The sequence below is a fragment of the Colletotrichum siamense genome, assembly GCF_013390195.1.
Source record: "Colletotrichum siamense strain Cg363 chromosome Unknown KSG_Cg363_contig04, whole genome shotgun sequence".
Classification (NCBI taxonomy): Eukaryota; Fungi; Ascomycota; class Sordariomycetes; order Glomerellales; family Glomerellaceae; genus Colletotrichum; species Colletotrichum siamense.
This window is the reverse complement of record NW_023501017.1, coordinates 5,623,214-5,637,879: the sequence shown is the minus strand read 5'-3', so window position 1 is coordinate 5,637,879 and position 14,666 is coordinate 5,623,214. Positions and strand designations below refer to the sequence as shown.

Below are 14,666 nucleotides of genomic sequence, written 5' to 3'. Positions count from 1 at the left end.
CGGGCTGCTTGAAGTATGGAGCTGCAGCCTCCCTTCGCGGTGACAATCGGTGATGCGCTGCGCTCTTCCTCAATCATCTCAGGACGAAATAGTCGACAAGATGGCTCGCGTCCGTATACCAACCAGGGCCGAGATAGCGGCGCCGTTCCAGTCCAGAGCCGCTTTTAGAGAATGGGCAAAGGCCCCCGAGGCGCCCGAGGGCCAGGCGCGGATCGGCGACTCGCGATGGTCGAACAAAGATCTCGAGCCGACGCCGCCGCACCAGCGGACGTGGACGTGGTATAACCTGCCGCTGTACTGGTTCTCGAACATGTTTGGGACGACGGGGTGGAATGTGGCGTCTTCGCTCGTAGCAGTGGGCTTGGTATGTCATCCTGAGTTTGATTTTGGTGTGCGGGAGAAGAGAGGAAGCTAACGGATATCAGACATGGCAACAGGCCTTCATCTCCTGTGTCCTCGGCTCGCTCATCTCTGCGATTATCGTTACGGGCATGGCGCGGCCAGGCGCGATGTATCATCTGGGATAGTAAGTTTCCTCTATCAGAGACAGTCATACAGATGCTAACGACTTCTTAGCCCCGTCCTCGCACGATCGGTGATGGGCATGTACGGCTCCTACTTCTTCGTCTTCATCCGCGCCATCGTCTGCATCATATGGTACGGCATCCAAAGCTACTACGGCGCAAACCTCCTCTCCGTCTGCTTCCGGTGCATCTTCGGCAGTGGGTGGGACAACTTCGCCAACACCCTCCCCGCAGGCGCCGACGTCACGTCCAAACAGCTGCTAGCCTTCTTCATCGTCTGGCTAGTCGAGTTCCCCTTCGTACGCTTTCCCCTAACCACTCCCCTCACCCCAAGCACAACTAACACCCCTCCAGACCTGGGTTCACCCCGCGCACATCCACTACATCTTCACCGTAAAAGGCTTCGTCATGCCCTTCGCCTGCTTCGGCCTCTTCGGCTGGTGCATGGCCCACGGCACCGGCATCTCCAACATCAACGCCGCCGCCCCCTCCACCACCGTGCCCCTCGGCTGGGCCGTCATGAACGGCATCAACGTCATCATGGGCTCCCTCTCGCCCATGCTCGTCAACCAGCCCGACCTCGCGCGCTACACCCGCCGCCCCTCCGACGCCGGCTGGCTGCAGGGCGCCTGTGTGCTCTTCGCGCAGAGCCTCGTCTTCTTCCTCGGGCTGGCCTCCACGACGTCGCTGCAGGGCGCCTGGGGGCAGGCCTACTGGAACCTGTGGGATTTGCTGGACGCGATTTTGGACCACTACTGGACGCCCGCGGGAAGGGCGGGGGTGTTCTTTGTGGCGTTCAGTTTCATTCTGAGCATGTTTGCGACGAACTTTGGCGCGAACTCGATCCCGTTTGGGGCGGACATGACGGGGCTGTTTCCGAGATATTTGACTATCCGACGGGGCCAGATTGTGTGTGCGATTTTGGGCATTGTGGTGTTGCCGTGGAAGTTGATTGCGAATGCGTCGGCGTTCCTTTCGTTTTTGGGGAGTTATAACATCTTCATGGCCCCTCTCTGCGCTGTAAGTGCACACATCCATTCTTTTGAGAGCATAGCTAACACATCGAAGATCATCATCTTCGACTACCTCATCGCCCGCCGCGGCAACGTCCACGTCCCCTCCCTCTTCAACGGCTCCAAAACCGGCCTCTACTGGTTCAAAGCCGGCGTCAACTGGGTCGGCGTGTTCGCCTGGATCGGGGGCACCGTGATGGGCCTGCCCGGGCTGGTCGGGCAGTACCAGCCGCAGAGCGTCAGCCAGGCCGCGAAGAACATGTACAAGATGGGCTGGGTGCTGACGTTCTGCTCGTCGGCCATCATCTACATCGCTTTGATCCACGTCTTCAAGCCCAAGGTGTTTCCCGCGGGGTACGAGAATGCGCCGCGGGAGTTTGAGTGGCTTGCGAAGGAGGGGCGCGATGGATTCTTTGAGGGGGAGAGGGAGGGCGAGATCTATGCGCCGGCGTCGCCGCAGATTACGGACGGGGAGGAGGTGCAGGTTGAGGAGAAGGGCCGGAAGATGGAGGCTTGAGTTATTTTATTGGAAATGGTTTCACGAGTGATGTCTGACGATAGATATCTAGTAATGTCTCATGATTTTGGCTTCTATAGCCGAGAATCGACAAACTCCAAGACGGTCTTCCTACACTTTGTTCTTGCCATCTTAAGACTATGGTTGCCATCCCCTCGCCATCGTAACCCTCATCGGCGACATCCCCGACATCCCCGCAACCGCCGCTCGCCACCAATTCGTTGCGTAATTCAGTGGACCCCGTTCGGCTTATCACCACCCAAAGAGCCGATACAGTGAGCGGCGTCCATCATTCATTCGGGCCAAAACTACCGACGCCTGTGCAATCCGTATCACACACTCTCTCTGGCAGTGGAGGCGTCCGGAGTTGTGTGTGTGCTGCGGGGAAGTTCACACCAACAAACCGCGGGTGGAATCCCGGCCGAGCGATAACGGCATTGCGGGGTTGTTTCTCCAACGTGTTGGAGACTGCCCGAATTATTTGATAATGAACTCCAACTTCCCATCCTCTTTCTAAACGACATATTTCGGTAACATTATTAACGTTGTATTTTCTTCCCTTTCGTTGTAGATTCGGCTTGCGGACACCGATACTTCGATCACAAACGTGAACGGCCCGAACCGTGGATAGCTCTTCAACCGGAACACAAACCCCGCGCCGTGACTCGGACTGTCATCGTTTCAATCTGAACACATCCCGATCCCGGTCTACCAGAAGCACTCACATCACACTCAAGTCAAGATGGCAACCGAACCATACCGCCTCACAGCCACTGAGGTCCGCGCCAAGATCCAGGCCGGCGAGCTAACCGTCGAAGCCTACGCGCGCTCCCTCCTCGCCCACATCGAGAAGCGCGACCCCATCGTGAAGGCGTGGGAGTACCTCGACCCGGAGCAAGTCATCGCGCAGGCCAAGAAACTCGATGCAATCCCAAAAGACCAGCGCGGGCCCCTCCACGGCGTCGCGGTCGCGGTCAAGGATGTCATCTACACCAAAGGCAAGCCCACTCCGTCCTCATCCTCACGGAACAGCTTCTGACCTCGCCGCAGACATGCCCACCCAACACGGCTCAGTCCTCTACAAAGACTCCTCTCCCCAAGTCGACGCCGCCTCCATCATCGTCCTCCGCAACGCCGGCGCCCTCCTTCTCGGTACCTTTCCTTCCCCCTACCTCCCTCACCCATCCCCATCTAACCCTCCCAGGCAAAACAACCACAACAGAATTCGCCGCCACAGTCGCCGGCCCCAAAACAATAAACCCCCACACCGCCTCCCCCTCCTCCAAGATCCGCACCCCAGGCGGCTCCTCCTCCGGCTCCGGCGCCGCCGTCGCCGACTTCCAAGCCCCGCTCGCCCTCGGCACGCAAACCGGCGGTAGCACAATCCGCCCGGCCTCCTTCAACGGCATCTACGCGCTTAAGCCCACGTGGAACGCCATCTCGCGCGAGGGCCAGAAGATCTACTCGCTCATCCTCGACACGCTCGGCCTCTTCGCGCGGAGCGTCGAGGACCTGCAGCTGCTCGCGGACGTCTTCGCTCTCGCCGACGACGAGCCACCCACGGAAACCTTCGAGGTTAATGGCGCAAAGATTGCGTTTTTGAAGACGATGGTCTGGCCGCACGTCGGGCCCGGCACGGAAGCCGCGCTGGGGAAGGCGGTGGAGCTGCTGAAGGCGCACGGGGCGGAGGTGCAGGAGATCGAGTTCGCGGCGGAGCTGGAGGGGCTGCCGGAGTGGCATGCCACAGTCCTCCACAGCGAGGGACGCGTGAACTTTCTGCCGGAGTACCGCGTCGGCAAGGAGGAGTTACATGAGTTTCTAGTCGGACACGTAGATAATGTGAACAAGATCTCGCGGGCGGCGCAGTTAGAGGCGTTTGACAATATTGGCGCCGCGAGGCCCAAGGTTGATAAGATGCTGGGGGCGTATGATGCTGTGCTGGTGCCGAGTGCGGTTGACGAGGCGCCGGAGGGGTTGGGGAGTACGGGGAGTGCTGCGTTTAATGCGCCCTGGACGGTGAGTATTTGTTTCGCGTGGTTAGTGGGGATGTTTTCGCTGACGAGGAGCAGGCTCTGCATGTTCCGGTCGTTAACCTCATTGGGTTCGGAGGACCGAATGGCATGCCTGTGGGCGTTTCGTTGGTGGCTCCGCGATATCATGATAGACAGCTTCTGTCTGTGGCAAAGGCTGTTGGCAAGATTTTCGAGGCGGAGGGCGGGTGGAAGTCGCAGTTATAGATCAAAGACAGTGAATAGAATCGCAGTAGCGCAGTATCATTACACTCAGTAGGGTATAACATCTATCTATAACAAAGGACCGTCCCAAACAATGCCATTCCATATGATGCAATCCCAGGCTTTTCCCATCCTTGCCACATATCATGCAGCGTCATGTGTCATTACCGTCATTCGAAACCCCTAGAGCTTAAGCCCACTTGCCCAGCACACTCATGATGATCATGCCAGCAACCAGGCCGAGACCAGCCAGGATGGTGACGATGGGGCTGGTGTGAAGCAGCTCTGCGTGCCCGTGCATCCAGTCCTCGGCCCACATCTCCACGACACCGACCCAGACAAGAATACCAGCAGACAGAGCGTCGAGAGTACCAATGGCGATGATGGTGTTGCGGTCGTTACCGTTGAACTGCTGGAGGACGCCGATACCAATGGCCATGCCGATGGGGGTGACGAGCGCGAAAGGGGTGGCGAGGATAAGCTTCTTGACGAGAGAGAAGGTCGGGGCCTTGAGGGAGTTGAGGCTGTCGGGGGCGGAGGAGGTTTGTTCGACTTCGACAGCGGCGGGGCGGTCGTTCTTCTCCACGGGGGAGGCAGTGCCGAGCTGGGCGATGCGAGTGCCGAGCGCGATACCCTCAAACATCTGGTGGAAGAGGATGACGACGAAGAGGGTGATGAAAAACGTGTCACCGGCGACGACCAGAGTAATGCCAATAACTGGACGATGTTAGCTGAAGCTCATGATGGAATACAGGATTGCCTTACGGATGGAGTGAAAGATGATACCGCACTCGAGGACGAGAACGGTGACAGTTTCGGGAGAGAAGCGAGTTGCGGAGGTCGGGTTAGCAGCAACCTTGGCCATAACGAGGCGCTTGCCGAGATACTCGACCAGGAAGGAGAGGAAGATGCCGGCCATGACAATGGCGGATGTGGTACCCTCGTATCCAAGCTCTCCCAGACACTCGTTGGCGAACATGAGTTGCGCGTGAGTGTACAGATGGATAAAGGCAGTGGAGATGATGATACCAGTGCCAAACTGCTTGAGGATGAGGAAGATGGTGTGTGTCTTGGTCGGCATCCACTTGATCATGAAGATCGGGAAGTAAACACCAAAAGCGCTGGTGACCAAGATGACGAAGAGAAGGCCGACGCGGAGAGGGATGTTGTAGTCGCGGGCGACCTTGGCGCAGTTTCTCGTGCCGCTGCTGCTCTCACTCTCGCCGGCTCCGACGCAGTGCTCAACACCGGCGTGGAAGTGGCAGTTCTCGCCCTGGGGAGTTTCGCTGTCGCTGCCACTGCCCGAGTCGGAAGACTCGGCACCCTCCGCTACGATCTCAACGTCGTCGCCGTTGGGAGCCATGCAGTAAGTGTCGGTGCCGTGTGCGTGGCAGTCTGTGAATGCAGTCGGGATGGCGGAAGCGGCGGTGTTAGTGGGCGTCGTCATGACCTGGTACTCGGAGGTACCCCACATGCAGAAACTGAGGCTGTTAGCGATGCTGTTTTCAAGATGGAAGGTAGTCGACATACACAGTGACTCCATGGAGATGGCAGTCAGAGACTGCAGTTGGCATACCAGTTGCGGCGGCAGCAGTCGTGGTCGCGGCAGTAGCAGCCGGGGCGTTGGCAGCCTCGACGAGAACCTCGCCATCGGGGTAGAAGCAGTATCTGGATCAAATGTGAGAACGTTGAGCGACGTGCTAATGATGACGGCACCTACGTGTCGGTCGCATGCTTGTGGCAGCCAGTGTAGGAGCTGGGCAGCGCGCCGGTAGGGGTTTCCGCGATGATGTACTCTGTGGTCCCAACCTTGCAGATCCTGTTGAATGTTAGATGCTGGCCATGGTATACGTGAAGTATTCTGGCATCAACTCACTGGGTAGATGAGGTGACGGCGCAGTCTGAGATGGCCGAAGGGGCGGACGCCGCCGTGGTGGTCGCGGCGGCGGTGGTACTCGCAGCCGTCTGTCGTGCGACTAGGGAGGCGGCAGCGGTGCTCAGAAGAGCCGCAAGGGCGGCAGCGGAGAATTTGGCCATGGCGATGGGCTTGAGACAGAACACAAGCTGTGATACGGGCCGGGTCCGAGTTGACGTGCCTGGAGCTGTTCAGGTCCGGGGCTGAGATATGCTGCAGAAGTCTCGGACAGGCGGCTGATCGGATGGTTCGCGGCCGGGTGCTTTATGGGAAGGAGGTCGGGATAGAGGTGGCCGGGGTGAAGCAGTGTTGGTTCCAAGCCGCGCTGGGAATGGGCACCTTGAGAGACGGCAGGTCGAGTGACTGGTTGACCGAAGCAGGATGTGACGGGGGATCAGGCAACAAGAAGTCTCAGAGCCGCGGGATGATTCCTCGAGAGGGTAGGGCGTAGGGTGAGAAGAGAGGAAGGATTGGACGAGGGACGTCTGGCGAGGGAGATTTCGGAGGGAGGTGTGGACGAGAGCGGCGAAAAAGCGACGATGAGCAGATTTGACGGTGGCCGAGAATGGCGAATGGGTCGTCGCTGTTTGGTACCTGTCGACTGCCTGTCTGACTTGATGGCAGCCCTTGGACAAATCGGCCATTGTCCTGCCGCTGAGGATTCCCCTCCCTCTGTCCCTATCCCAAGTCAATCAAAAGGCACATGCTCCCCTCTGGCAAAAGCAGTAAAGCCTCCGAGAAATGCTTGCTAGTTTCCATTGTGCCGTACCCACGAAGCAAGGGCCACGGGTGCCGCCAAACGGACGACATGTTTTTCGTTCCCGCATGTTCTGCGTGGACTTTCAGCTGCGAGTAACAGCGCGCCAATCAAGGCCGACGCGATTTCGGGCTGGCAGTGAATGCAGTCCACCCCCAAGCCGGGAATCCATGTCGCTGGGCCGGGAAACGAGGGGCGGCGGTGGAAACGCGATGGAAAATGTGGGAAAGATGAAAAAAGGCAAAAGAGCAAAAAACAACGTAGTCCCAATGCCAAGGCTGATGCCAAGGCTGAGACCCGTTGCCAAGTTTGCGCACCCGGATGGCCGCCATGGGTCGGCAAGACCACTGTGAGGGCAGGTGCACGCGGGAAGTCGCGATGTCTCTGGTCTGGAGTCGCTCTTTCCCACCTTCACAAGTGGTGGGTTCAGCTGATTGGCTGCAGGAACGACCCGACGAACCAGGATGCAGCAGCCGAGAATCCACATTAGCGGGTTGGCCAATGAGAAGAGCCACATCTACGTCAAGAGTGAGGACCTTGATGGCTTCGTCCTGACCGCAACCGCCTTCAACCACTCTTCCTTCCCATTCTTCTCATTCTTCTTCCCCTCTGCTCAGGTCTTTTGTTGCGTTGTTTTCTGGCATCGACCTTGATGGCCTACAGCTGCATGCCAAGAATACTAATAGGCAGGCGCTGTCCAGGAAAAATTCAGTCTGCTCCTCAATTCTCAGCTCACTGGTCGTCAACCAACACTGCCAAGACAAGCGGTGCACCCACCCGCCCGAATCCAACCTCGCGGTTCGCCATTTCCAACGCCAGCTTGACTTTCCGCATGAGGTTGCAATATTCCTTCGTATCCTGCGAGAAATCGGGCGTGACACATCAGACATGTTGGCCGTATAGGGGAAGCATCTGCTGATGACGAGTGAGACAGATCTCCACATTTGAAGACCGACGAGCCAGCAAGGTGAGATTTACGTGTTGTACCTCGGCCTGCCTGTTGCAGGGAATTGCACCTGGGATCTGATCCATATTGCCTCCATGATACTGGAATTTCCTGTGAAGACTCCATGACAATTATCATGGCCACCACCCAGAGACGGGTATCTGCAAGCCACAACCGGATGGCGTTCCCCGGAAGGTGCATCATGAACCTTCAGCAACGGTTACCAGCAGTTCATGTGCCATTGCAGCGTGTCACGATAGACTTCTCGCCTGTCTGGAGCTAAACCAAGTCCCCGGGTCATGCAGTCTGTGTTCAAAGTGCGTGCGTTAAGCCGGTAGGGTCACCTTGCTCAAATTAGATGAGATTGTTCACTACTAGCATCACATTTACCCGCAAGCAAGCTTTCAGCAAGTAGAGCCTCATGATGATTTCAATGATTCTCATTGATTCTATGTTACAATATTATCAGTCCCCTTCTGGAGACGAAAAAGAAACGTAAAAACGCCAGAGGCGAGTAGAAGCAAAGGTAATGATCCCCCATTTTTTGATATCCCAGTATGCCATGCCCCAATGCCCCTCATTCCCAAATCATGTCCATGAGTCCCGTAATTAGGTGAATCTTCGTCTTTCATCATTGGCTTAGATAGCCATGAGAGCAGCAGCAATGGCAGCAGCACCGAAGCCGACGCGGGCAGCACCGGCAGGGACGTCGGTAGAGGTGGCAGCAGCACCGCTGGCGGAAGTGGCGGCGGCGCCGGTGCCGGAGGAGGCAGCGGTGGTGGTCGTGACGGTAGCGTTGCCAGCGCTGGTAGAGGCGGCCTCAGCAGGGCCCTCGCAGTGCCCTATGTGAATGTTAGAATGCATTTCGGAGGTCAACAATGGAGTCAGGGAGGACGAACAGTGATTTGAGTGTGGAACACATCCCACGGACTCCGTGGGAGAGGGAGCAAGAGAACCGGTGCCGGAGGCGTGGTCATGATCATCATCGTGGTCGTGGTCCTCAGTGGCAGTGGTGGTGGCGGCAACAGCGGTGCTCAAGGTGGAGGCAGCGCCAGCAGCACCGGTGGTTGAGCGGGCACCTTCGCAATGCTGCAAACGATGGTCAGCATATCGCAAAAGCCATTTGACGAGTAAAGGATGCAAACCCAGTGGTCCAAATGTGCTTCGCACAGGTAACTCTCAGTTGGAGAGGGAGCAAGCGAGTAGCTCGTGCTCTGAGCCATGGCGAAGGCAGAGAAGCCGAGGATGGCGAGGATCTGAGAAGTCTTCATTTTGACGGTGTTGTGGTGATGAACTTCGCGATTGATGTGTCTTGAGGAAACTTCGGGAGTTTGTGATTAACGAGTGGAAGAACGTTAGCCGTGGGTGAGAATCCAAAATAAAATAAGAGCTGAAGATGAGAGTCGGTGGCAGGATATATACCGAAGGTCGGGCCAGTGACGCGCCGAGCCAACAATGCGGAAAAAGCAGCAGGCGCAATAATCCGAGCAAATAGCCAGGGCTACAAAGCTACCTTGCGTCTTGGCAAGAGAAAACAGAATTACGCAGGATCTCATTCACCGAATCCAAAGGAACCACTCCTCCCATCTTTCAGCTCGCCAAGACATCGCAACGTGCTCACCCTCCACCGTCAACTTGGCAGACGCCAAAAGTGCCCTGCCCACCAACAATCGGAGAGGGAAACAAACCAGGCAAGAACAGACAAGGGCTCCCTCGCCTTGCCCCGCGGCCAGGTTCCGTTTGTTTTTTCACGCCGGAAGCTGATCCATGCCGGGGGTTGGGTTAGGTGTTGCGTGAAGTGGCTTGATTAATCTAGCTACGAGCGCTAGGCGCAGCTGGCTATAAAGTGGTGTGGCCGATCCCTTATATAAAAGCGGGATTTAAGCTAGGATTTAGGCCTTAGGCTTAGGCTTAGCTAACTACTATCTTATACCCCCTTTTTAGCTAATACTTCTAGTACTCTAAGTAAAGCTATTCTTATTCTAAAGTAGTAATCTAATTAATTATATAGTAGTTTTATATTATTCTTATTTCTATATATTATTCTTACTTTTTTATATTATTATTATTATTTTATTTTAATTTTAAAATACTTTCTAACTTTTTTTAGCTTTTATATAGCTAATTAACGTTATAACTACTATTTAGGTTATCTCTATAAAGATAATTAGATAGCTACTTAATATAATTAGTATTATTTTTTACTTTTAATTTAAATTAAGTTTCTAAACTAATAACTTAGAGGTTTACTATTTAAAACCTCTTTATAAAGTTAACTTTTAACCTAAATAAGTTTAAAAACTATTTACTTTAGTTTAATTTTAGATCTTATATTCTAAATAGTTCTCTTTTATTAAAAGTAGTAATTCTTAAATAGTTAATTAGCTTTATAAAACCTTATTACTATTCTTTTAATCTATTAATTAAGTTTAGTTAAGTATTAAATATAATAGTTTATAATTAATAATACCTTAAAGATTAATTTTCTTATAATATTTTTAAAACTTAATTAATTAATTTTTTACTCTTTTAAACTTTAAATTTATATTAATTTTATTTAAGTTTAAAGTTAATTAACTTTTTATTAGTTAAACTTAGTATAATTATAACTTAAGGAAATATTAACTAAAATATCTAACTTAATAATAAACTTATAACTTAGTAAAGTTAAAATCTTTAATTACTTTCTAAGCCTTTATTATTAAATAACTTCTTATATAGAAGACTTTTATAGTTAGTAATTTAACTATTAAATAGAGCAAATTAAGGTAATTAAAATAATATAAAGTTTAACTATAAAAATTAATTAGTTAGTGAGATATAAAGGAATAAAGTTATTATATATAAAAGAAATAAATAAATAAAAAGGACTTAATTAAGATTAATTCCTAAGATATTATCCTTAAATTAAGACTTATTATTAGCTATAAGTAGTTTTAATAAACTTAATATTCTAATAAAATTATAATACTTCTCTACTACTAATAGTTTAGTAAAGCTATTAGTAACTATTTTATAGGTTAGAATATAGTTAATTTTAAAATCTCTATTACTAATATTATTAATAATTTAGTAATACTTAATCTTAATATAGCGTAGTTTAGGTAACTATTTACTTAATAGATAATTATTAAAAGTATTTATAAAATCTATATATATTTAGAGGAATAATTAAATAGAGATATTTATCCTTTAAAAAAGATCTATAATATATAGTAAAGCTTTCCCTCTAAGTATTAAATTTATCTACTTAGCTTTATAAGTTAATATAGCTATAAATAATTATAATACTAATTTCTAAGTAATTAATACTCCTCTATATATAACTATATAACTAGCTATTAACTTACTTATTCTTTTATAATTAAACTAGCTAATATTATAAAAAGCTAATAACTTAAGGTTATTAATAAAATAACTTAAGCTACTAAAGTAGAGTATTAGTTATTATAAGCTATAGAGATATCTTTATATTAATCTTAGTAATTTATTATACTTTTTAGAAGTATATTATTAATCTCTAATAGCTTTACTTATAGGTATTATAATATCTAATTATATATTATTTATAATTTATTATAACTTACTTAGATTACTTTAATATTTATATATCTTAGTAAGCGTTTTATATTATTCTATAATCTCTAGTAGCTAAGTATTACTAGGGAGGTAAAGTATTTAGTTATATCTAATAATACCTTTCTCTATTAATATATTATTAATATATTTAGTTTATAAGATCTAAAGTTATCTTATTTTATAGTAGTAAATAATCTTAAACTTAAGAAATTATTATACTTTACTTAAATCCTTAATTTAAAAGAAGTTATATAAGTTATCTTTAAAGTTATTAATTTACTTAATATTAAGTATAGTAATAAATATATTATTAATATAAAATAATATTATAATACTATCTTTATTAATAAAAATATAAAGTTCTTTTAGTAGTAGTTTAAACCCTAATTATTTAAGGATAGTAATAATTTATTTATATTAGAGAAGAAGAGATTCTCTTAGTTTATAGAGAGCTTTTTTTAATTTATAGAACTAGTTAGATCTATTATTAAATTTATAAGGTTAAGTAATAAAGATATCTTAATCTCTTATAAAGGTATTTAGGAAAGCTATAACTATATTAACTTAGTAAAGTTTTAGATTTTTAAGTATTATAATTAATAAAAAGACTTATAAAGTAATAAGATTAGTAATAATAATATAAACTATCTTATTATTTTTATTTTAAAAATTACTATAAATAACTTATTTTACTCTAACTTTATTAAGTCTTCTATTTATAATAATTTTTTTATTATATATTTATTTACTTAAGAGATATTTAAAGCTATTTAGAAGCTTTTTAAATTACTAATAATCTATTCCCTATAAGCTATTAACTTAAGTCTTTATAATATTAAAGATAGTTAACTTTAGAGGTCTCTCTTTTATTACCTCTTATTTCCTAAAAGTTATAAGTAAGTAAATCTCTAAGCTAAAAACTTATAATAAATTAGATATTAAAAAAGTAAAAGTAATTAGTTTTTAGTTTATTTTATTATTAATTAAGTTAATCTTTATAGCTTCTATCTTACTAAATTCTCTATTAAACTTCTTTATATTATATAGTATTTAGGTTTTAAGTATCTAAGTTATTTAACTAAAAGAAGAAGTAGTTACTCTTAGTAATCTTATAAGGATAAAACCTCTATTACTACCTCTTAGTCTTCTTTTTAGTTTTCTTTATATTAGTTGAGGTATTTAAAGGGAAATAATAGGGGATCTTAGCTATAATAATATAATAAGGGAACTTTATTATTAGTAAGAGATAATAAGAGAACTTTAATTTAGAAGAGTAGTAAGAGAATATTAATATAAAAGAGAATCTTCTTTTAATATTAATTATACCTATATATTTATAATACTAATATCTTATATTAGTATATATAGTTTTAAATCTAAGGTTAGTAAACTACCCCCCTTTCTACTAACTTCTTCTTATTCTTAAGGAAGCTTATTTTCCTATTTTTATTTATTATTACTCTCTAATTCTTAGGTATCTTTTAAGTATAAATTATCTTCTTCCCCTTATAGTTATTCTTATTTAGTAGAATAAATATAATAATATAACTTTATATTTAAGTTATAAAGCTAAGATTTAGTTTTATAAGTTATAGTTAGTAGTTTATTATTATATTTATAAGTTTTTAGCTTAACCTCTTTTTTTAGCTATAAGTTATTAAATTTAACTAAGGGGAGCTCTCTTTTATCTTCTTTAAATATTATATCCCTTACTTACTAAATACTATTAGTTCTTTTAATAAGAATATAGAAGATATTATTATAGAAGCTATTATATTTTATAAATCTTCTAAGTTTAGCTTTAAGCTTTATTTTCTATTTTTTTATATATAGATAGCTATCTAGGTAAATATAGATATAAGCTTAGTAGCTTTAATAGTAGAGATAGTATATATATAGTTTTCTTATAGTAGGAGATATATTAAAAATATTTATTAATTTCTTATAAAGATTAATATTACTTTTATTATTAGATAATAAATTACTAATTTTAATAGAAATCTTTATTAACTAAAGCTAGAAAGATTTAAAAAAACTAGCTTTTATATATATTATTTATATTTTCTACTATATAGCTTTATTAGAACTTTTTACTTCCTTATTTTACTAATAATAGTTTAAAGCTATTATTTCTAAATAGAAGCCTTATTCTTAAGTAAAAAGCTTTATTACTTTAAGAAGAGCTATATTATTATCTATAATAACCTTAAAAAAGTGAATAATATTATTTATTACTATAATTTTTTTTAGAAACTAACTTTATAGCTAAATAGCTATATCTTTCTTTAATTTAAATATTTAGAACTATCTATAAGTTAAAAAAGCTTTTATAATATAGAAACTATAAGTAACACCTCTAAAGCTTTATAGTATTAATTCTAAGAAATTAATCTAAAGCTTCTAAAAAGCTTAAGTTAGTTATTTTTATTATTTATTATTAATATATTATATTAACTTTACTATAAAGTAGATATAATATTTATATTCTATAAAAGATACTCTAAAGAGGTTTATATTAATATCTCTTATAGTAATAATAGTTACTTCTCTAGATAAATACTTTAAATAAATATAAAAAGTTTAGTAATCTAATTTAAAAGAACTAAATTTATTACTTTAGTTAGAGGGATAGATCTAAAACTAAAGGATTTATATATTTTATTTAAAGTTAATAATAGCTTTAGATATATCTTTATAAACTAAAGTATTATCTAGACTATTAAAATAGATATTTATTTTCTAAAAAAAATTAATACTAATAATTTATACTATATTATAAGGTTTATAAAGGATACTATATAGTTAGAAAGTAGTCTTTTTACTACTTAGCTTAATAGTAATTACTTTAGTTATACTAATAGCTTAGCTAATTTAGTCCTTTCTACTTATATAGTTTATAATTAATCCTTAAGGGAGATCTTAAAAGTCCTTAAAAATAGAGAGATTATTAAGGATATACTTATTAGTATTAGTATCTAGTATAAAGGAATCTATCCTCTTAATAGAAGCTATAGATATAATATATTAGCTTAATTATACTTCTTAGCTATTATTTTCTTCTTTATTAGTTTCTTTAATAGTATTATATATAAAGAAACTATTAGTTTCTATTTTAGTAGTTTAGCTAATAAAACTATAGATAAAATATTTAAATATCTTTATTAGTTATTTTTTAACTTTC

The 14,666-nt window shown here is 44.0% G+C and overlaps 4 protein-coding genes across 4 annotated transcripts; 2 read left to right on the top strand and 2 right to left on the bottom strand.

Moving 5' to 3' along the window:
* Window positions 1-100: 100 nt before the first annotated feature.
* Window positions 101-2,054, top strand: DAL4-2 (Allantoin permease; the record flags this gene model as incomplete). Its single annotated transcript, XM_036639279.1, has 5 exons — window positions 101-364; window positions 426-526; window positions 577-823; window positions 879-1,544; window positions 1,593-2,054. The coding sequence occupies 5 exons, from the start codon at window positions 101-103 to the stop codon at window positions 2,052-2,054; spliced, it is 1,740 nt and encodes a 579-aa protein (XP_036495317.1).
* Window positions 2,055-2,796: 742 nt separating this feature from the next.
* On the top strand, window positions 2,797-4,291 carry gatA-5 (Glutamyl-tRNA(Gln) amidotransferase subunit A; the record flags this gene model as incomplete). Its single annotated transcript, XM_036639278.1, has 4 exons — window positions 2,797-3,027; window positions 3,053-3,206; window positions 3,259-4,070; window positions 4,124-4,291. 4 exons carry the CDS (start codon window positions 2,797-2,799, stop codon window positions 4,289-4,291), a joined length of 1,365 nt encoding a protein of 454 aa, XP_036495411.1.
* A 187-nt stretch (window positions 4,292-4,478) lies between these two features.
* On the bottom strand, window positions 4,479-6,325 carry ZIP3 (Zinc transporter 3; the record flags this gene model as incomplete). Its single annotated transcript, XM_036639277.1, has 5 exons — window positions 4,479-5,005; window positions 5,054-5,769; window positions 5,819-5,956; window positions 6,009-6,107; window positions 6,165-6,325. 5 exons carry the CDS (start codon window positions 6,323-6,325, stop codon window positions 4,479-4,481), a joined length of 1,641 nt encoding a protein of 546 aa, XP_036495412.1.
* Window positions 6,326-8,545: 2,220 nt separating this feature from the next.
* CGCS363_v007427 (uncharacterized protein) lies at window positions 8,546-9,177 on the bottom strand (the record flags this gene model as incomplete). The annotated part of the gene is made up of 3 exons (XM_036639276.1): window positions 8,546-8,748; window positions 8,806-8,995; window positions 9,052-9,177. The coding sequence occupies 3 exons, from the start codon at window positions 9,175-9,177 to the stop codon at window positions 8,546-8,548; spliced, it is 519 nt and encodes a 172-aa protein (XP_036496146.1).
* Between the last annotated feature and the right edge of the window lie 5,489 nt (window positions 9,178-14,666).